Source organism: Berghia stephanieae, chromosome 11 (assembly GCF_034508935.2).
Source record: "Berghia stephanieae isolate SIO BIC M18660-M18661 chromosome 11, UCSD_Bste_1.3, whole genome shotgun sequence".
Lineage (NCBI taxonomy): Eukaryota > Metazoa > Mollusca > Gastropoda > Nudibranchia > Aeolidiidae > Berghia > Berghia stephanieae.
The window spans coordinates 9,557,456-9,571,305 of NC_088370.1; the positions used below are offsets into that span (position 1 = coordinate 9,557,456).

At 35.6% G+C, this 13,850-nt stretch overlaps 1 protein-coding gene across 1 annotated transcript in view; it reads left to right on the forward strand.

Moving 5' to 3' along the window:
* Positions 1 to 445: 445 nt before the first annotated feature.
* The window catches only part of LOC144957259 (potassium voltage-gated channel subfamily KQT member 1-like), a 241,768-nt gene continuing 228,363 nt past the window's right edge, over positions 446 to 13,850 (forward strand). The window contains exon 1 of the mRNA XM_078888346.1: positions 446 to 677. Within this exon, the coding sequence (XP_078744472.1) occupies positions 478 to 677 (200 nt within the window). The 5' untranslated portion in view covers positions 446 to 477. The remainder of the gene's footprint in view (positions 678 to 13,850) is intronic.

Genomic DNA, 13,850 nt, shown 5'->3' on the forward strand with positions numbered 1-13,850 from the left:
GAAATTTTCATTTCAGATCAATCGCTGCAAACCGATCGATTTGCGTGTAGTAATGTCACGAATTCCACCAACCATTTTGACCAACTTTTCTTGAGAGCTGGTGGAGTGAGTAAAAATAATAGTGAAAATAGTCTTAATAGCAGTTGTGAACGGATTCTGACTAGTTCGTTAAAAGGTGGTCGAGGAGGCATTGACAAAGGAGGTAGAGAGACGGGAGGGGGTCGGAGAAAACTGAGGGTGGAGTTTGCAGTTATGGAGGCCGAAGATAGATCGGAAAGATTGAAAAAAGTTGGATTGTTTGAAGGGGGAAGGATGGACGAAGGAGGCAGAGGAGGAAGCGGTATGGGTTTTGGGGGAGGTGGAATGGGAGAAGAAGGAGGAGAAGGAGGAGGAGGGATCGGAGAATGTGGAGGAGGAGGAGGAGGTGGGGAAGGAATGGACGACGTGGATGATGAGGAAAACGGAGATGTCTTTGACATGAAAGAAGAGATTGAAAATGACGTCATGCTTCGTACCGGAAGTAGTCGGTTTCGTCAACCGCGTGTGTCCTTGTTAGGAAAGCCGTTGAACTACAAAGCGCATCGGAGAGATATGCGCTATCGGTGGATTCAAGCTCGAATCTACAACTTCCTGGAACGCCCAAAGACCTGGACCTCTTGGATGTACCACTTTGCTGTGTGAGTACCACTGAATTAGTATTGTAGCCCTGCCCCCCCCCCTCTCTCTCTCTCTCTCTCTCTCTCTCTCTCTCTTTCTCTCTCTCTCTCTCTATCTATCTCTCTCTTTTTCTCTCCATCTCTCTATCTCTCTCTCTTTTTTCTCTATCTCTCTCTTTCTCTCTCTCTCTCTCTCTCTCTCTCTCTCTCTCTCTCTCTATCTCTCTCTCTCTCTTTTTTTCTCTATCTCTCTCTCTCTGTTCCTTTCTCTATCAATCTATCTATCTAGCTATCTATCTATCTATCAATCTATCTACCTACCTATATATTATGCATCTATCTGTCTATCTGTCTATCTATCTACCTATCTATCTATCTTTCTATATATATATATATATATATATATATATATATATATATATATATATATATATAGCCAGCTGTCTGTATATTTAACTAGCAATCCCGACCAACTAATTTGCTGTATGAGTACCACTTATCTAATATTGCAACTCTGTGTGTCTCTGTCTCTTTATCTCTATCTCTCTATGTGTGTGTGTGGTGCGTGTGTTCCTTTCTCTTGTTGTCTATCTATCTATCTATCTATCTATCTATCTATCTATCTATCTATCTATCTATCTATCTTCTATCTGTCTTATCTGCCCTTCTACCTATTAACCCCCCCCCCCTCTCTCTCTCTCTCTCTCTCTCTCTCTCTCTATATATATATATATATATATATATATATATATATATATGATACCCGTTATTTTGCCTGTCTATCTGTCCATTTATCTGTCCTTCTATCACAATCAATGTACCATTTCGCTGTATGAGTACCTATAAATTGAAATTGCACCCCCCCCCCCTTTTCTCTCTCTCGGTCTCTCTCTCTCTCTCTCTCTCTCTATCTATCTATCTATCTCTCTCTCCCTCTGTGTGTGTGTGTGTGTGTCCTTTGATCTATCTTTCTATCCATTCACACACACATACACACACACACATGAATATATATATATATATATATATATATATATATATATATATATATATATATATAATATGTAAGATCACTCAAAATTTTCTGTCGACACGATCGTTTCGATGGGTTTCCTTCTCTTCTGTCCACAATAGGCCAAAATCGAACTCATTTGAAAGTACACTATGGACCTATTGTAGACCGGAGAGATGTAAACCCATCGAAACGATCGTCTCGAGAGAATAATGGGAGTGATCATACGTATTCATTTTATATGCTCTAACCAATATTTTCAAGCACTCTCGTACCTACAAGTACTCCCCGCCACTCATATATATAAACACATGATTTGTTCTCGTCAAAACCCACTATATATTTGTAATGTTTGATTGAAGGTTTGCCAGATTAATTTGCGCACATCTTTAAACTTCATTACTGGACCGATTTTTATCGTTGGCGACTACTACTACTACTACTACTACTACTACTACTAGTACTACTGTACTACTACTACTACTACTACTACTACTACTACTACTACTACTAATACACCATAACCAGTTCCAGTACTACTACCAGTATTATAATGTATAGAATAGAAATAGTTGCTTTCAGGGATATAAACTAAAATTTCATATTTGTAGTAACCGAAAGTTTAAATTCATTTTTGGTACTTTGGTCACCTAGACCTAATACGATTTTCAGACGATATGTCACAGATAGCTCGTTGTTATCTGGGTGTGTGTGTGTGGCGGGGGGGTGAAGCAGCAGCTTTACAATCAAGCCCACCGATAACAATTCCGGGTTAAGTCGAAATACTTTTATCTTATTGTTTTGGAACGTCACTCAACTTGCTTTGTTTGAACCGATGGGAGTTACCGAACGTTCTGTCTTAACTCATCAAGCATCAAGCAAATTGCCATTATCAGTTTAACGCTTTAGAAACCTATGCATGCTTTCTATGAAAAAAAAAAAACACATTAAAAAGATTTGGGTCAACTTCAAATAAAGATAGATTAAAATTATCCTTTTAATTTAGAAAATTAAATTTTAAAAAATTCTTAAACTTGTGACATTTTGGGTCTTCTTGAGTTTTTGATCAAAATGTTTAAAAAGTTTTGAGTTTTTGTGTGTGTGTGTGTGTTTTGTTTTTTTTTAATTTCACATTACGACAGAAGTAATTGGTATTGTAGGTCAAAATGTCCCACTATTTATCAAAAAACCCACAGCTGTCTGGAACAATGACGAGTAGTGAATCTCAGTGATTTTTCTTCCACATGCAACCAACCATCCATCCATTCACCAGTTTAATTTTATTGGCTGCTGAGGTTGTTCTATTTTAGAACACACCATTGACAATTTAAGCTTAAATTTGGGCGACACGACAGTAGACTGCCGCCATATCTTATTTTGCCAAACTTTGTAAAAAAAAAAAAAACCACCAAAAACACGTATTTAAGATTTGGCCAGAAAACTCGTCCTTCAAATTTATATCGATCGATTAAACCTTCCGTCATTTTGGCAAAAATTCTCAAGTCTGGGAATTCTTGCAGTCTCAGGATTGAGAGTAGTTGCCAAGATAAAATCAAATTAATCCATTGATTTTTGAAGGTCGTGTTTTCCCACCAAAATTTTGAATATAATAAAATAAATAATAATAAATTCCCTTTATTCATCCCTAAGGGGAAATTTTTCTTTAGGGTCTATTCCAAGGGAAGACTGGAATAACCCAGGCGTTAGCCGCAGTGCAGCGCCGCAAAATGAGCTAAGGCTAGGTGACTTGTTCAAGGCCACACAACGCGGCGGGTAGTCGAACTCGGTACCTTTCAGGTACGAAGCAAAGACCATACCGCTGAGCCACGCTGTCCCATCTACGTGTATTCAGAGTTATTTGCGCCAGATTTGTCCATGGGGATGGAGGATAATTTATTTTTTATTCTATTTTATTGTAAAATTAGAGTTGCAACTCTTTCTGAGAGATTAGACCTTTCCTTAACCCTCTCCTTACCAACCATCGGAAAATCGTCACAATCGTTACGATACAACCAACAATTTTATCTTTATGATTTCATGCGCACATCATAAAATTTAAAGAACATTTGTTGTTATAGCAATAAAAACTTGACACTGTGTTGTAGAGCTCATTTTGCTGAACAATATTGTGTATAGAATGTACTTGATGTTTTCTAGTTGAATAAGAAAATTCTATTTTTCTGTTCGGTGGATGCAAAGAATCTATAAAAATTCTGAAAATGGCTGGTAAGGAGAGAGTTAAAATATCCCAGCCATTAATTCCCTTCCTTCATTTTTTAAATCTCCTCCAACTGGAACTAAACCCTTCTCCCCTTTTTCATCCTCATCATCTCTCCTCCTCCTCCTCTGTTTTACTCTTCTTCTTCTTCTTCTTCTTCTTCTTCTTCTTCTTCTTCTTCTTCTTCTTCTTCTTCTTTCTTTTCTTTCTCTTCTTCTTCTTCTTCTTCTTCTTCTTCTTCTTCTTCTTCTTCTTCTTCTTCTTCTCTTCTTCTTCTTCTTCTTCTTCTTCTTCTTCTTCTTCTTCTTCTTCTCTTCTTCTTTCTTCTTCTTCTTCTTCTTCTTCTTTCTTCTTCTCTTCTTCTTCTTCTTCTTCTTCTTCTTCTTCTTCTTCTTCTTCTTCTTCTTCTTCTTCTTCTTCTTCTTCTTTTTCTTTCTTCTTCTTCTTCTTCTTCTTCTTCTTCTTCTTTCTTCTTCTTCTTCTTCTTCTTCTTCTTCTTCTTCTTCTTTCTTCTTCTTCTCTTCTTCTTCTTCTTTCTTCTTCTTCTTCTTCTTCTTCTCTTCTTCTTTTCTTCTTCTTCTTCTTCTTCTTCTTTCTTCTTCTTCTTCTTCTTCTTCTTCTTCTTCTTCTTCTTCTTCTTCTTCTTCTCTTCTTCTTCTTTCTTCTCTCTTCTTCTTCTTCTTCTTCTTCTTCTTCTCTTCTTCTTCTTCTTTCTTTCTTCTTTCTTCTTCTTCCTTCTTCTTCTTCTTCTTCTTCTTCTTCTTCTTCTTCTTCTTCTTCTTCTTCTTCTTCTTCTTCTTCTTCTTCTTCTTCTTCTTCTTCTTCTTCTTCTTCTTCTTCTTCTTCTTCTTCTCTTCTTTCTTCTTCTTCTTCTTCTTCCTTCTTCTTCTTCTTCTTCTTCTTCTTCTTCTTCTTCTTCTTCTTTCTTCTTCTCTTCTTCTTCTTCTTCTTCTTCTTCTTCTTCTTCTTCTCCTCCTCCTCCTCTCCTCCTCCTCCTCCTCCTCCTCCTCCTCCTTGTTTCTTTCTAATTATCTTTTTGTTTCTCTTTTCTTTAATTGTCTTTTTTATTTTATTTTTTCTCATTGTCCTTTGGTTCGTCTTATTGTTTTTCTTTTCTTTTTGTTATTTAATTTGTTTATTTTTTTAAAATTGTCTTATTTTTTTGTTTTTGCTATGGTTCTAAATTCATCTTCTCTTTTTTTTAAATGTCTTTTTGTTTTTCTTAAATTTCTTTTTGTTTTTTACAAAGGATAATAGGAAACTCCTTGAATGTATTTTTTACTATTATCCCTTCTTAAAATCGGGTTTTCCCAAAAAGAAAGAGGGAAGGTACAATATTTATCATTTGTGTTTTCATGAACTCGAAAGCTCGCTTGTTTGGCGTGTCATGTGTAATTCCTCGATAAGGAAACATGTTGATGTAGATATTGGTGCAAGATAAAATTATAGAAAGGTGTGCACGATAGAGTGCCATACAAATTTTTAAAAAAGCAAAAATAACAGCAACAAAAAAAGAGCAAAAACAAAAACAAATGAAAACAAACAAAAATTGTACAAACACATGAAAATAAAAACATGAGCTTATATATTAATATTACAACGCGATATTAAAATAAAATAAATAAATAAAATAAAATACTTTTTATTCATCCCATTGGGGAAATTTTTCTCTAGGGTCATTTCCAAGGGAAGACTGGAATAACCCAGGCGTCATCCGCAGTGCAGCGCCGCAAATTTGAGTTAGGGCAAGGTGACTTGCTCAGGACCAAAAGCGCATCGAACTCGGTATATTCCGGGTACGAAGCAAAAACCGTACATCTGAGCCAAGCTGCCTCAACTTAATATACTCAAATGGATAGCTGGGTCTGTTAGATATGGCGGAAACTACTTTGCAAAGGATGGCAAGCAATTGTTATTTTCCGTTTCATGCTATAGAAACCGGGATAAATCCGGCTCCATGGCTCTAAGGACTCTGAGGGAATATTTTTTTCATTAATTTATTTTTCAAATTTAATTATTTACATTGTTGTATCCATTATTTTTGTTCCTCTATTCAATGGGTGTGCAAGCGTCAATTCATTTCTGTTTTCTGCCCCCCCCCCCTCCCCCCCCCCCACTTAATGTACTCGACGCGCTTGAGTCCCAAGCCAAAAACAAAACTTTTCGTGTAGCACGAGATCTGATGCCTATAAGACCTAGGATGCCTACGTTTATTTCTTTTCGACAGAGACAATTCATGTCTTTTTGCTTACTTCAAGACCAGAGATAATACATTACAGGCCAGGAAGTTGGCGTTTATCCCGGTTTCTATAGCGTTAAGCGGACAATAACAAGTTGCTTGTTATTATTTTCAAAGAACCCGTGTCTTTTGCGAAGTACTTTCCAACAGATCTATCTGATACGGCTATCTAATCTGGATTATATCTATTATTCTCAATAAAAAAAATAGCAATTAATTTTAACCCATTTTTCATTGTTTTCAACGATAATAAATCAACATTAAAGTATCAGAAATAATCTAGCCTAATACAGTGTTTAGACGTTGACCCAATATTAATATTTATTTTGAATGTAATAAATTCACTTGTCGCGTCAGAAACAATCTGACATGACACCGTTTTGAGAGAAGAAGCAACATATACGTCAGTCCATGACGTAATCAGTCGGAAGGTGACAATTTTGGATTTGCATTGTTTGGCATTTTCTGAAAGAATTTGCTCCCCAGATCATTTTAATCTTTCTTTGAAGTAAATTGGGTGATTTTTCATGAAGTTATGGTCAGATGTATGGGAAAGGTATCCAGCAACTTTTCTCAAATTTCATACTGTTTCAACTTGACTAGCAGCTGTATAAAAAAAATTAGAAGTGAAATTAAGCGTTGATATTTCCCGAAGATGTACAAAAAGGGTTGATTTAATCATTTATGACAAGATCTCATTATTGATACACAAAAATTACCTTCTAACCAAACTTGGCAATATCTCAGTTCAAACCTTTTCACCATCCGACTGATTATGTCATTCACTGTAACATATATATTTTGTCTGTCACTGTATTCCATACATTTTTTATGAATCTGTCATCTGATACAAATTTACACCCTTTTTATTTATTTATATATATATTGTATCCCATCATTTTTGTTTGCCAATTCAACGGATGTGTGTGTGTGTGTGTGTGTGTGTGTATGTGTGTGTATATATATATATATATATATATATGTGTGTGTGTGTGTGTGTAAGCGTCAATTCATATCTGTGTTGAATACGCCGCCGACACCAGAGGTAATACATTACACCACTCTTCCTTTTTTTTTTCACTGTAGGCCCTGGGGAGGCAGATCTCATTTCGTTATGTTATTGGGACTGGATTGGATTGCAATGCTACAATAGCTGAAAGAAAAAATAGAGAGGAGGAAAAAATCAAACGCTATCAAATTGATGCGAAATGATATATCTATTACTAAAAAGTAGAGAAAAATCCATTTTGGTAAATTAATAAGAGAAAAAAAATGTGATATAAAATAGCAAAGAGATTTGTGTTTGAGTGAAATAAATCTATTTTTATATAGTTTGGGTGTCCATGAAGTTTTGGGGAAAATCCGGAATATGGCCGGTATGGAAAGAGTTAAGCTAGCGGTCAATAGCAATTTGCTCGCCATCCTAAGAATATGACGCTATTTTATCGCAACGTACTTTCCGCCAGATATATCTGACACAGCTACCTCCTAATTATAAAATCCATTCTTGTCAATAAAACATAAAACGCTGACCCAATTTTCATATTTGTTTCGACTATAAATAGTAAATTCACTTTTCGCGTCAGAAACAATCTGACATAACACCGTTTTGATAGAATAAGCAACATATATTATATTTTGTCTGTCACTGTATTCCATACATTTTTAATGAATCTGTCATCCGATACAAATTTACACCCTTTATATTTGTTTATATATTTTTTTATCCCATCATTTTTGTTTGCCTATTCAACGGATGTGTGTGTGTATGTGTGTGTGTGTATGCGTGTGTGTTAGGTGCGTTTGTGTGTGTAAGCGTCAATTCATATCTGTGTTGAATACGCCGCCGACACCAGAGGTAATACATTACACCACTCTTCCTTTTTTTCACTGTAGGCCCTGGGGAGGCAGATCTCATTTCGTTATGTTATTGGGACTGGATTGGATTGCAATGCTACAATAGCTGAAAGGAAAAATAGAGAGAGGAGGAAAAAATCAAACGCTATCAAATTGATGCGAAGCGATATATCTATAACTAAAAAAGTAGGAAAAAAAACGCTACAAATGACGAAGAGATATATGTTACTGACAAACTAGAAAACAATCCATTTTGGTAAATTAATTAGAGAAAAAATGTGATTTAAAATCATAGCGAAGAGATAGTTTTTAAAAAATGTAGAAATATCTATTTTAGCAAGAATAAGAAAAAAAAAATTGTGGTATAAAATAACAATGCCTTATTATATGAAATAGAGGAAGATCCTTTGTTGTCAATTAAGAAATGTATAAAAACGTGGTATATATAAAATTGCAAAAAAGAAAAAGTAGAAATGTCCATTATGGTAAGTTAGAAGAGAGAAAAATGTGTTATAGAATAGAAAGGTGATTATACAAAAAGTATATATAAAGATCCATTTTGGTAAAGAAGAAGAAGAGAATACAATATGTTATAGAATAGCAAAGAGATATTATATTTAAAAACGTAGAGAATAGATACATTTTGGTAAATAAGAAGAGAAAATGACGTTATACAATAGCAAAGAGATTTATTTTTAAAAAGTAGAAAGTCCAATTTGGTATAAGAAGAGAAAATAACCTGTATCTAATAGCAAAGAGATATAGAAAAGTAGAACACTCCAATTTGGCATAAGAAGAGAAAATAACCTGTATCTAAATAGCAAAGAGATATAGAAAAGTAGAACAGTCCACAATTTGGTGTAAGAAGAGAAAATAACCTCTATCTAAATAGCAAAGAGATATAGAAAAGTAGAACAGTCCACAATTTGGTGTAAGAAGAGAAAATAACCTGTATCTAAATAGCAAAGAGATATAGAAAAGTAGAACTTGATCCATGCAAGTATGTTCTCGAAGATCCAAACATAACACCATATGCGCACGATGGGTTACATATTACGTTATCGTTAGAGTGCAAGAACTGTAAGCATGTATGAATAATTAACTCGAAGAGACATGACGCCAGTTAGGCGATATTACATTTTTAAATACTTATTTTTTTGCGGACAGAAACAACACTGTTTATGACCTGGTACTCATTTTACACCTGAGTAAGGCAAGAGAATATGAGAAAAAGAGAGCCTTTTCCAAGTTCTGAAAAAGGAATATGTGCTGCTCAGAGCGGATCTCAAACCTTGGACCTTCTAATCCGAGGGCGAGAGCTAAACCACTAGACCACATAGCCGCAAAATATTAACAATAATTGGCTTCAACAGTCGTGACGTCACTTCCCTCGTAATGACGCATAGTAATTTAGTAACTGGTTCTAAACTATTTGAACAATGCGGACGCCCTTGTGAAATACTTACTTCTCTAACGAGCATAAAATCGTATCCAGAGGAAAAAAACATTATAAATCTGATCATGTTTTGACTGTAAAACATTCTGATCACACGACATGTGCAAAAGATCTAGCCAGCATGATGAATAAAAAGTACCGAATTTCTTTGTTTAGAACCAAGCTGCTCGTTGTTGTCGGACGTGACATCAGACTATTGAATCCTATTATAAAGGCAATCGATCAGTTCTTTCATTATTTATTCATTTAGTGCGACTATGTGGTCCTGTTGTATGACACTCGCTTTCCAGTCTGAAGGTCCTGGGTTCAAGCTTCACTCGGCGCAACAGTTGAGTCCTTGGAAAAAGGCTCTTTACTCACATTCTCTCACCGTACTCAGTTATAAAATAATGACTACCTGTCCGTTAACAGCCTTGTATTTGTCGGGGGGGGGGGGGGGGGGGGGGGGAATGTAGTATCGCCTTACAGGTGTTATGTCTCGTTCTACATGGTACGTGTCGCTGTAGGTTAGGGACGCTTTGTAAAGCGCTTTGAGAACCTTTAGTGGATATTGCGCTCTATATATATATATATATATATATATATATATATATATATATATATATATGTGTGTGTGTGTGTGTGTGTGTGTGTGTGTGTAACGCTAAAAAAAAAGAAGCTTTGTCACTTCAATTAAAAAGTACCGAAATTTTTTACCTGTGGTAATTTGGAATTAAAATGTAATGTAATGAGATAACTAATGGAATAACTAATTTTTAATAGCTCGCGGAATAGGCTTCAAAAGTCGTGACGTCACTTTCCCCGTAATGACGCATAGTTACTTAGTAACTGGTTCTATACTATCGGAATAATGGCGGACGTCCTTATGAAATACTTCTCCGACAAGCATAAAAGTATATCCAGAGGAGAAAATCATTATAAATCTGATCATGTTTTGACTTTTATACATTATGATCACAAGACATGTGAAAAAGTTCTTGCCCACATGAAGTACGCGTACCGATTTTCTTTGTTTAGAATCAAGCTGCTCGTTGCTGTGTGGACGTGACATCAGACTATTGAATCCTATTCCCAAAGTGCTCTAAGCGCTGAATGATATACAAAGAATCAGGTAGTAACACAAAATGAAAAAAACTATTACTATGGTACTCCAAAATTTTGCCTGGATAGGAATGCTTTCGAAAGTTACCTAAAATTACTGCGGTCTCTCTGTGGGGGGTCTGTGATTTCCTTACCTAATTTGTTCCATACTTTTAGGGCCCACGCAGAGAAAGACATTTCATCTAGAGATAGATTACATATGGAAAAGGGAAATCAGTCATTCATTTTGAGATCAGAGTGGTCTAGCAGGTACAATCAGTTCAAGAAGCTCAGAGAGATAAGATGGTGTTTTCTTATACGATTGTTACACTCTTGTGTTTTTGTTTGATTGCTTTTGTTTTGTTTTGTTTTTTAATTCCCAACCGCTGCACGAACTTGCGAGTGCGAGTTGGTAACAAAGTTCGAATTCTAAAACGCAAGAGTGGAAGAAATATTTTATTCTACCCATTAATCCATTCTTATTTCCTCATCCTTGAATAAAAACGTCTTCAAAACATTTTTAAAGAAAACAAAAAAAAAAACTTGAGCTTCTATATAGCGCAATATCTACTAAACGTGCTCAAAGCGCTTTACAAGGGGTCCCTGGCCAACAGCAACACGTAACATTTAGAACGGGACATGACGCCTGTTAGGCGATATTACAAATTTTTGTTTAGACAAAGACAACGCTGTTAACGGCCAGGTACTCGTTTTACATCTGAGTACGATGAGAGAATGTGAGTAAAGAGCCTTCTCCAAGGACTCAACTATGCGCCGAACGCGAGGCTCGAACCCACGACCTTCCGATCCGAAAGCGAGTGTCATACCACTAGACCACATAGCCGCACAAATGATGCATCTTAGTTAAATTTAGACTAGTCTACGTTTGATAATCTGACGTCACAAATTATTATTGTAAGCATTTTATCATTACGCGTTACTATTTAGGGAAGGGGGTGGAATAGTATTTGAACACCATTGAGGCAATTTTAAATCCTCTCTTTCTTTAACAAGAAGTCAATAAATAGATCTATGGATGGGTTTGATGTGCTATGTAGGCTTAAATAACAATGCGAACTTTTTGTTCTATTTTAATTCGTGCTACCTTACAAAGGAGCAGGGGCGTGGCTATATTGGTCGATTTGGTGCCTGGCACCACATCCATCTTTTAAACATGGATTATATCATTTTTAAAACGAATTTAAAAAAAACTGGGAAATGGTATTACCGTCTCTTACTTATTTGAGTAATTCTTTTCTTTTATTATTATTTTTTTTTTTTTTATCTTTCTTTCGTATTTACAAATAAAGCATGATTTTAAGTCATTTTCTTCTGATTCTGGCACCACATTATACTGTAAGCATCCCACGCCACTGCCAAGGAGCATCGATACCATTTCCTGCCCAATCAATGGTTTTTGGTTTATTCATCTTCAACGCCACTACCACATAATTGGATTCAGTAGACTGATGTCACGCGCCCGGCAACGGCGGCCATCTTGGTTCTAAACAAAGAAAATCATTACTTTTTATTCTTCATGCTGGCTAGAACTTTTCATTCCCTTTTCATATGCCTTATGATCAGAATGTGTAAAAGTCAAAACATGATCAAATTGATGGGGTTTTTTTTCCTCTGGATAGGCGTTTAAGCTCGCCGGAGAAATATTTCATACGGCGTCCGCCATTGTTCCGATAGTTTAGAGCCAGTGTTACTAAGTTACCATACGTCATTAGGAAGGAAATGACGTTACGACTATTGAAGACTATCATCTCATTCGTCTGTAGTGTTTCATTCATCCTGTTTTGTTGATAAAGGGGAAACCCGTCCAAATTATTTGTTTTGGTAGGCTATATTAAATTGAAGCTTACATTTATATTCGCATTGTTATTTCATTCTTCGAGCTTCGAGCAGCAACATTTACTTGTGTAGGCTTAGAAAGGGTCACTAATCGAGCCGCCCTATTTTAAAATGTTTACATTCCATCAGTTATCCTATTTGGAGTGAAAATCCTAACGAAAGAGTGTAAATGGAGAGGCTTCGAATGGGAACATACAATACCGTTTTCTTCTATTTGGAGTGCCTAGCGTCGAAGTAATCAAGTCAGCTCCGAATAAGTAAATTTACGAAATTTCTACTCTATCTATCTATCTATCTATCTATCTATCTATCTATCTATCTATCTATCTATATATATATATATATATATATATATATATATATATATATATATATATATTTATCTATCTATCTATCTATCTATCTATCTATCTATCTACTTATCGATCTATCTATCCACTGATCTATCTATCAATAATTTTAAAACTCTCGCTCTCAAATTCTCTTGCCCCCCCCCCCCCCCCATTCTCTCTCTCTCTCTCTCTCTCTCTCTCTCTCTCATCCCTCTTCTCTCCTGTTTATTACTCATGCATCCAATGGCATCGTCCTCCTCCTCTTCCCCCCCCCCCCCCTCCCCAAACAGCGTTCAATTCACTGCCATCGATAATATTCACCTTTGACAACCGAGTAATTGGATTTCCGTTAATTACAAATAATAATATAAGCATTTATCGTCTATTGATAAAAACAACAACAAAAAACGTCCACGCAAAAACAGCATTGCTGATTCAAGGAAAATGATAATCAGTTTAACCAGTTCACTGCCGTCCTATGTACAAACACGTTATTTAAAACATTTGGTCAGAAAACTCGTCCTCCTAGTATCTATCGATTTAAATGACCCTCATCTTAGAAAAAAAAAAACACCTCAAACCTTGAAATTCGCGAGGCCTATAATATAATATCGTCCCAGGTTTGAGAGATTTTTGATAAGATGAGGGTCATATAAAACTGATCGATATTTGAAGGCTGACTTTTCTGGACAAATGTGACCCTTCGCCTCAAAACGGTATTAAGTCGGGTTGGTAAAGATGTTGAAAATTGAATTTATAGCCAGAAATATCAGACTTGTGTTGAGTTTGTATGTTTTATTGAGGAGAATGGATACCATATTTTAGGGTGCCAATGCCAACAATTTGTATTTTTGACCAGTTTAACATTTATTTCGGCTTTTAAGCATCTGGTTCGTTCCTACATAATACCGTTTTAAGACGATGGGTCACAAATGGTTAACTCACTCAATGATAGAGATTTTTGCTACTTTTCAAAATTGGAAAAAATGTATTAAAATTGAGCATGTACCCTACATAGAAATTTTTATTCAGTTATAATTAACATGTAAAAACTAAAATAACACTAGCTTTGATACTACGCCTAAAATTTTGTCTCAGAAAAAGGTAATAAATAAATAAAAAAAAAATAATAATAATAAAATT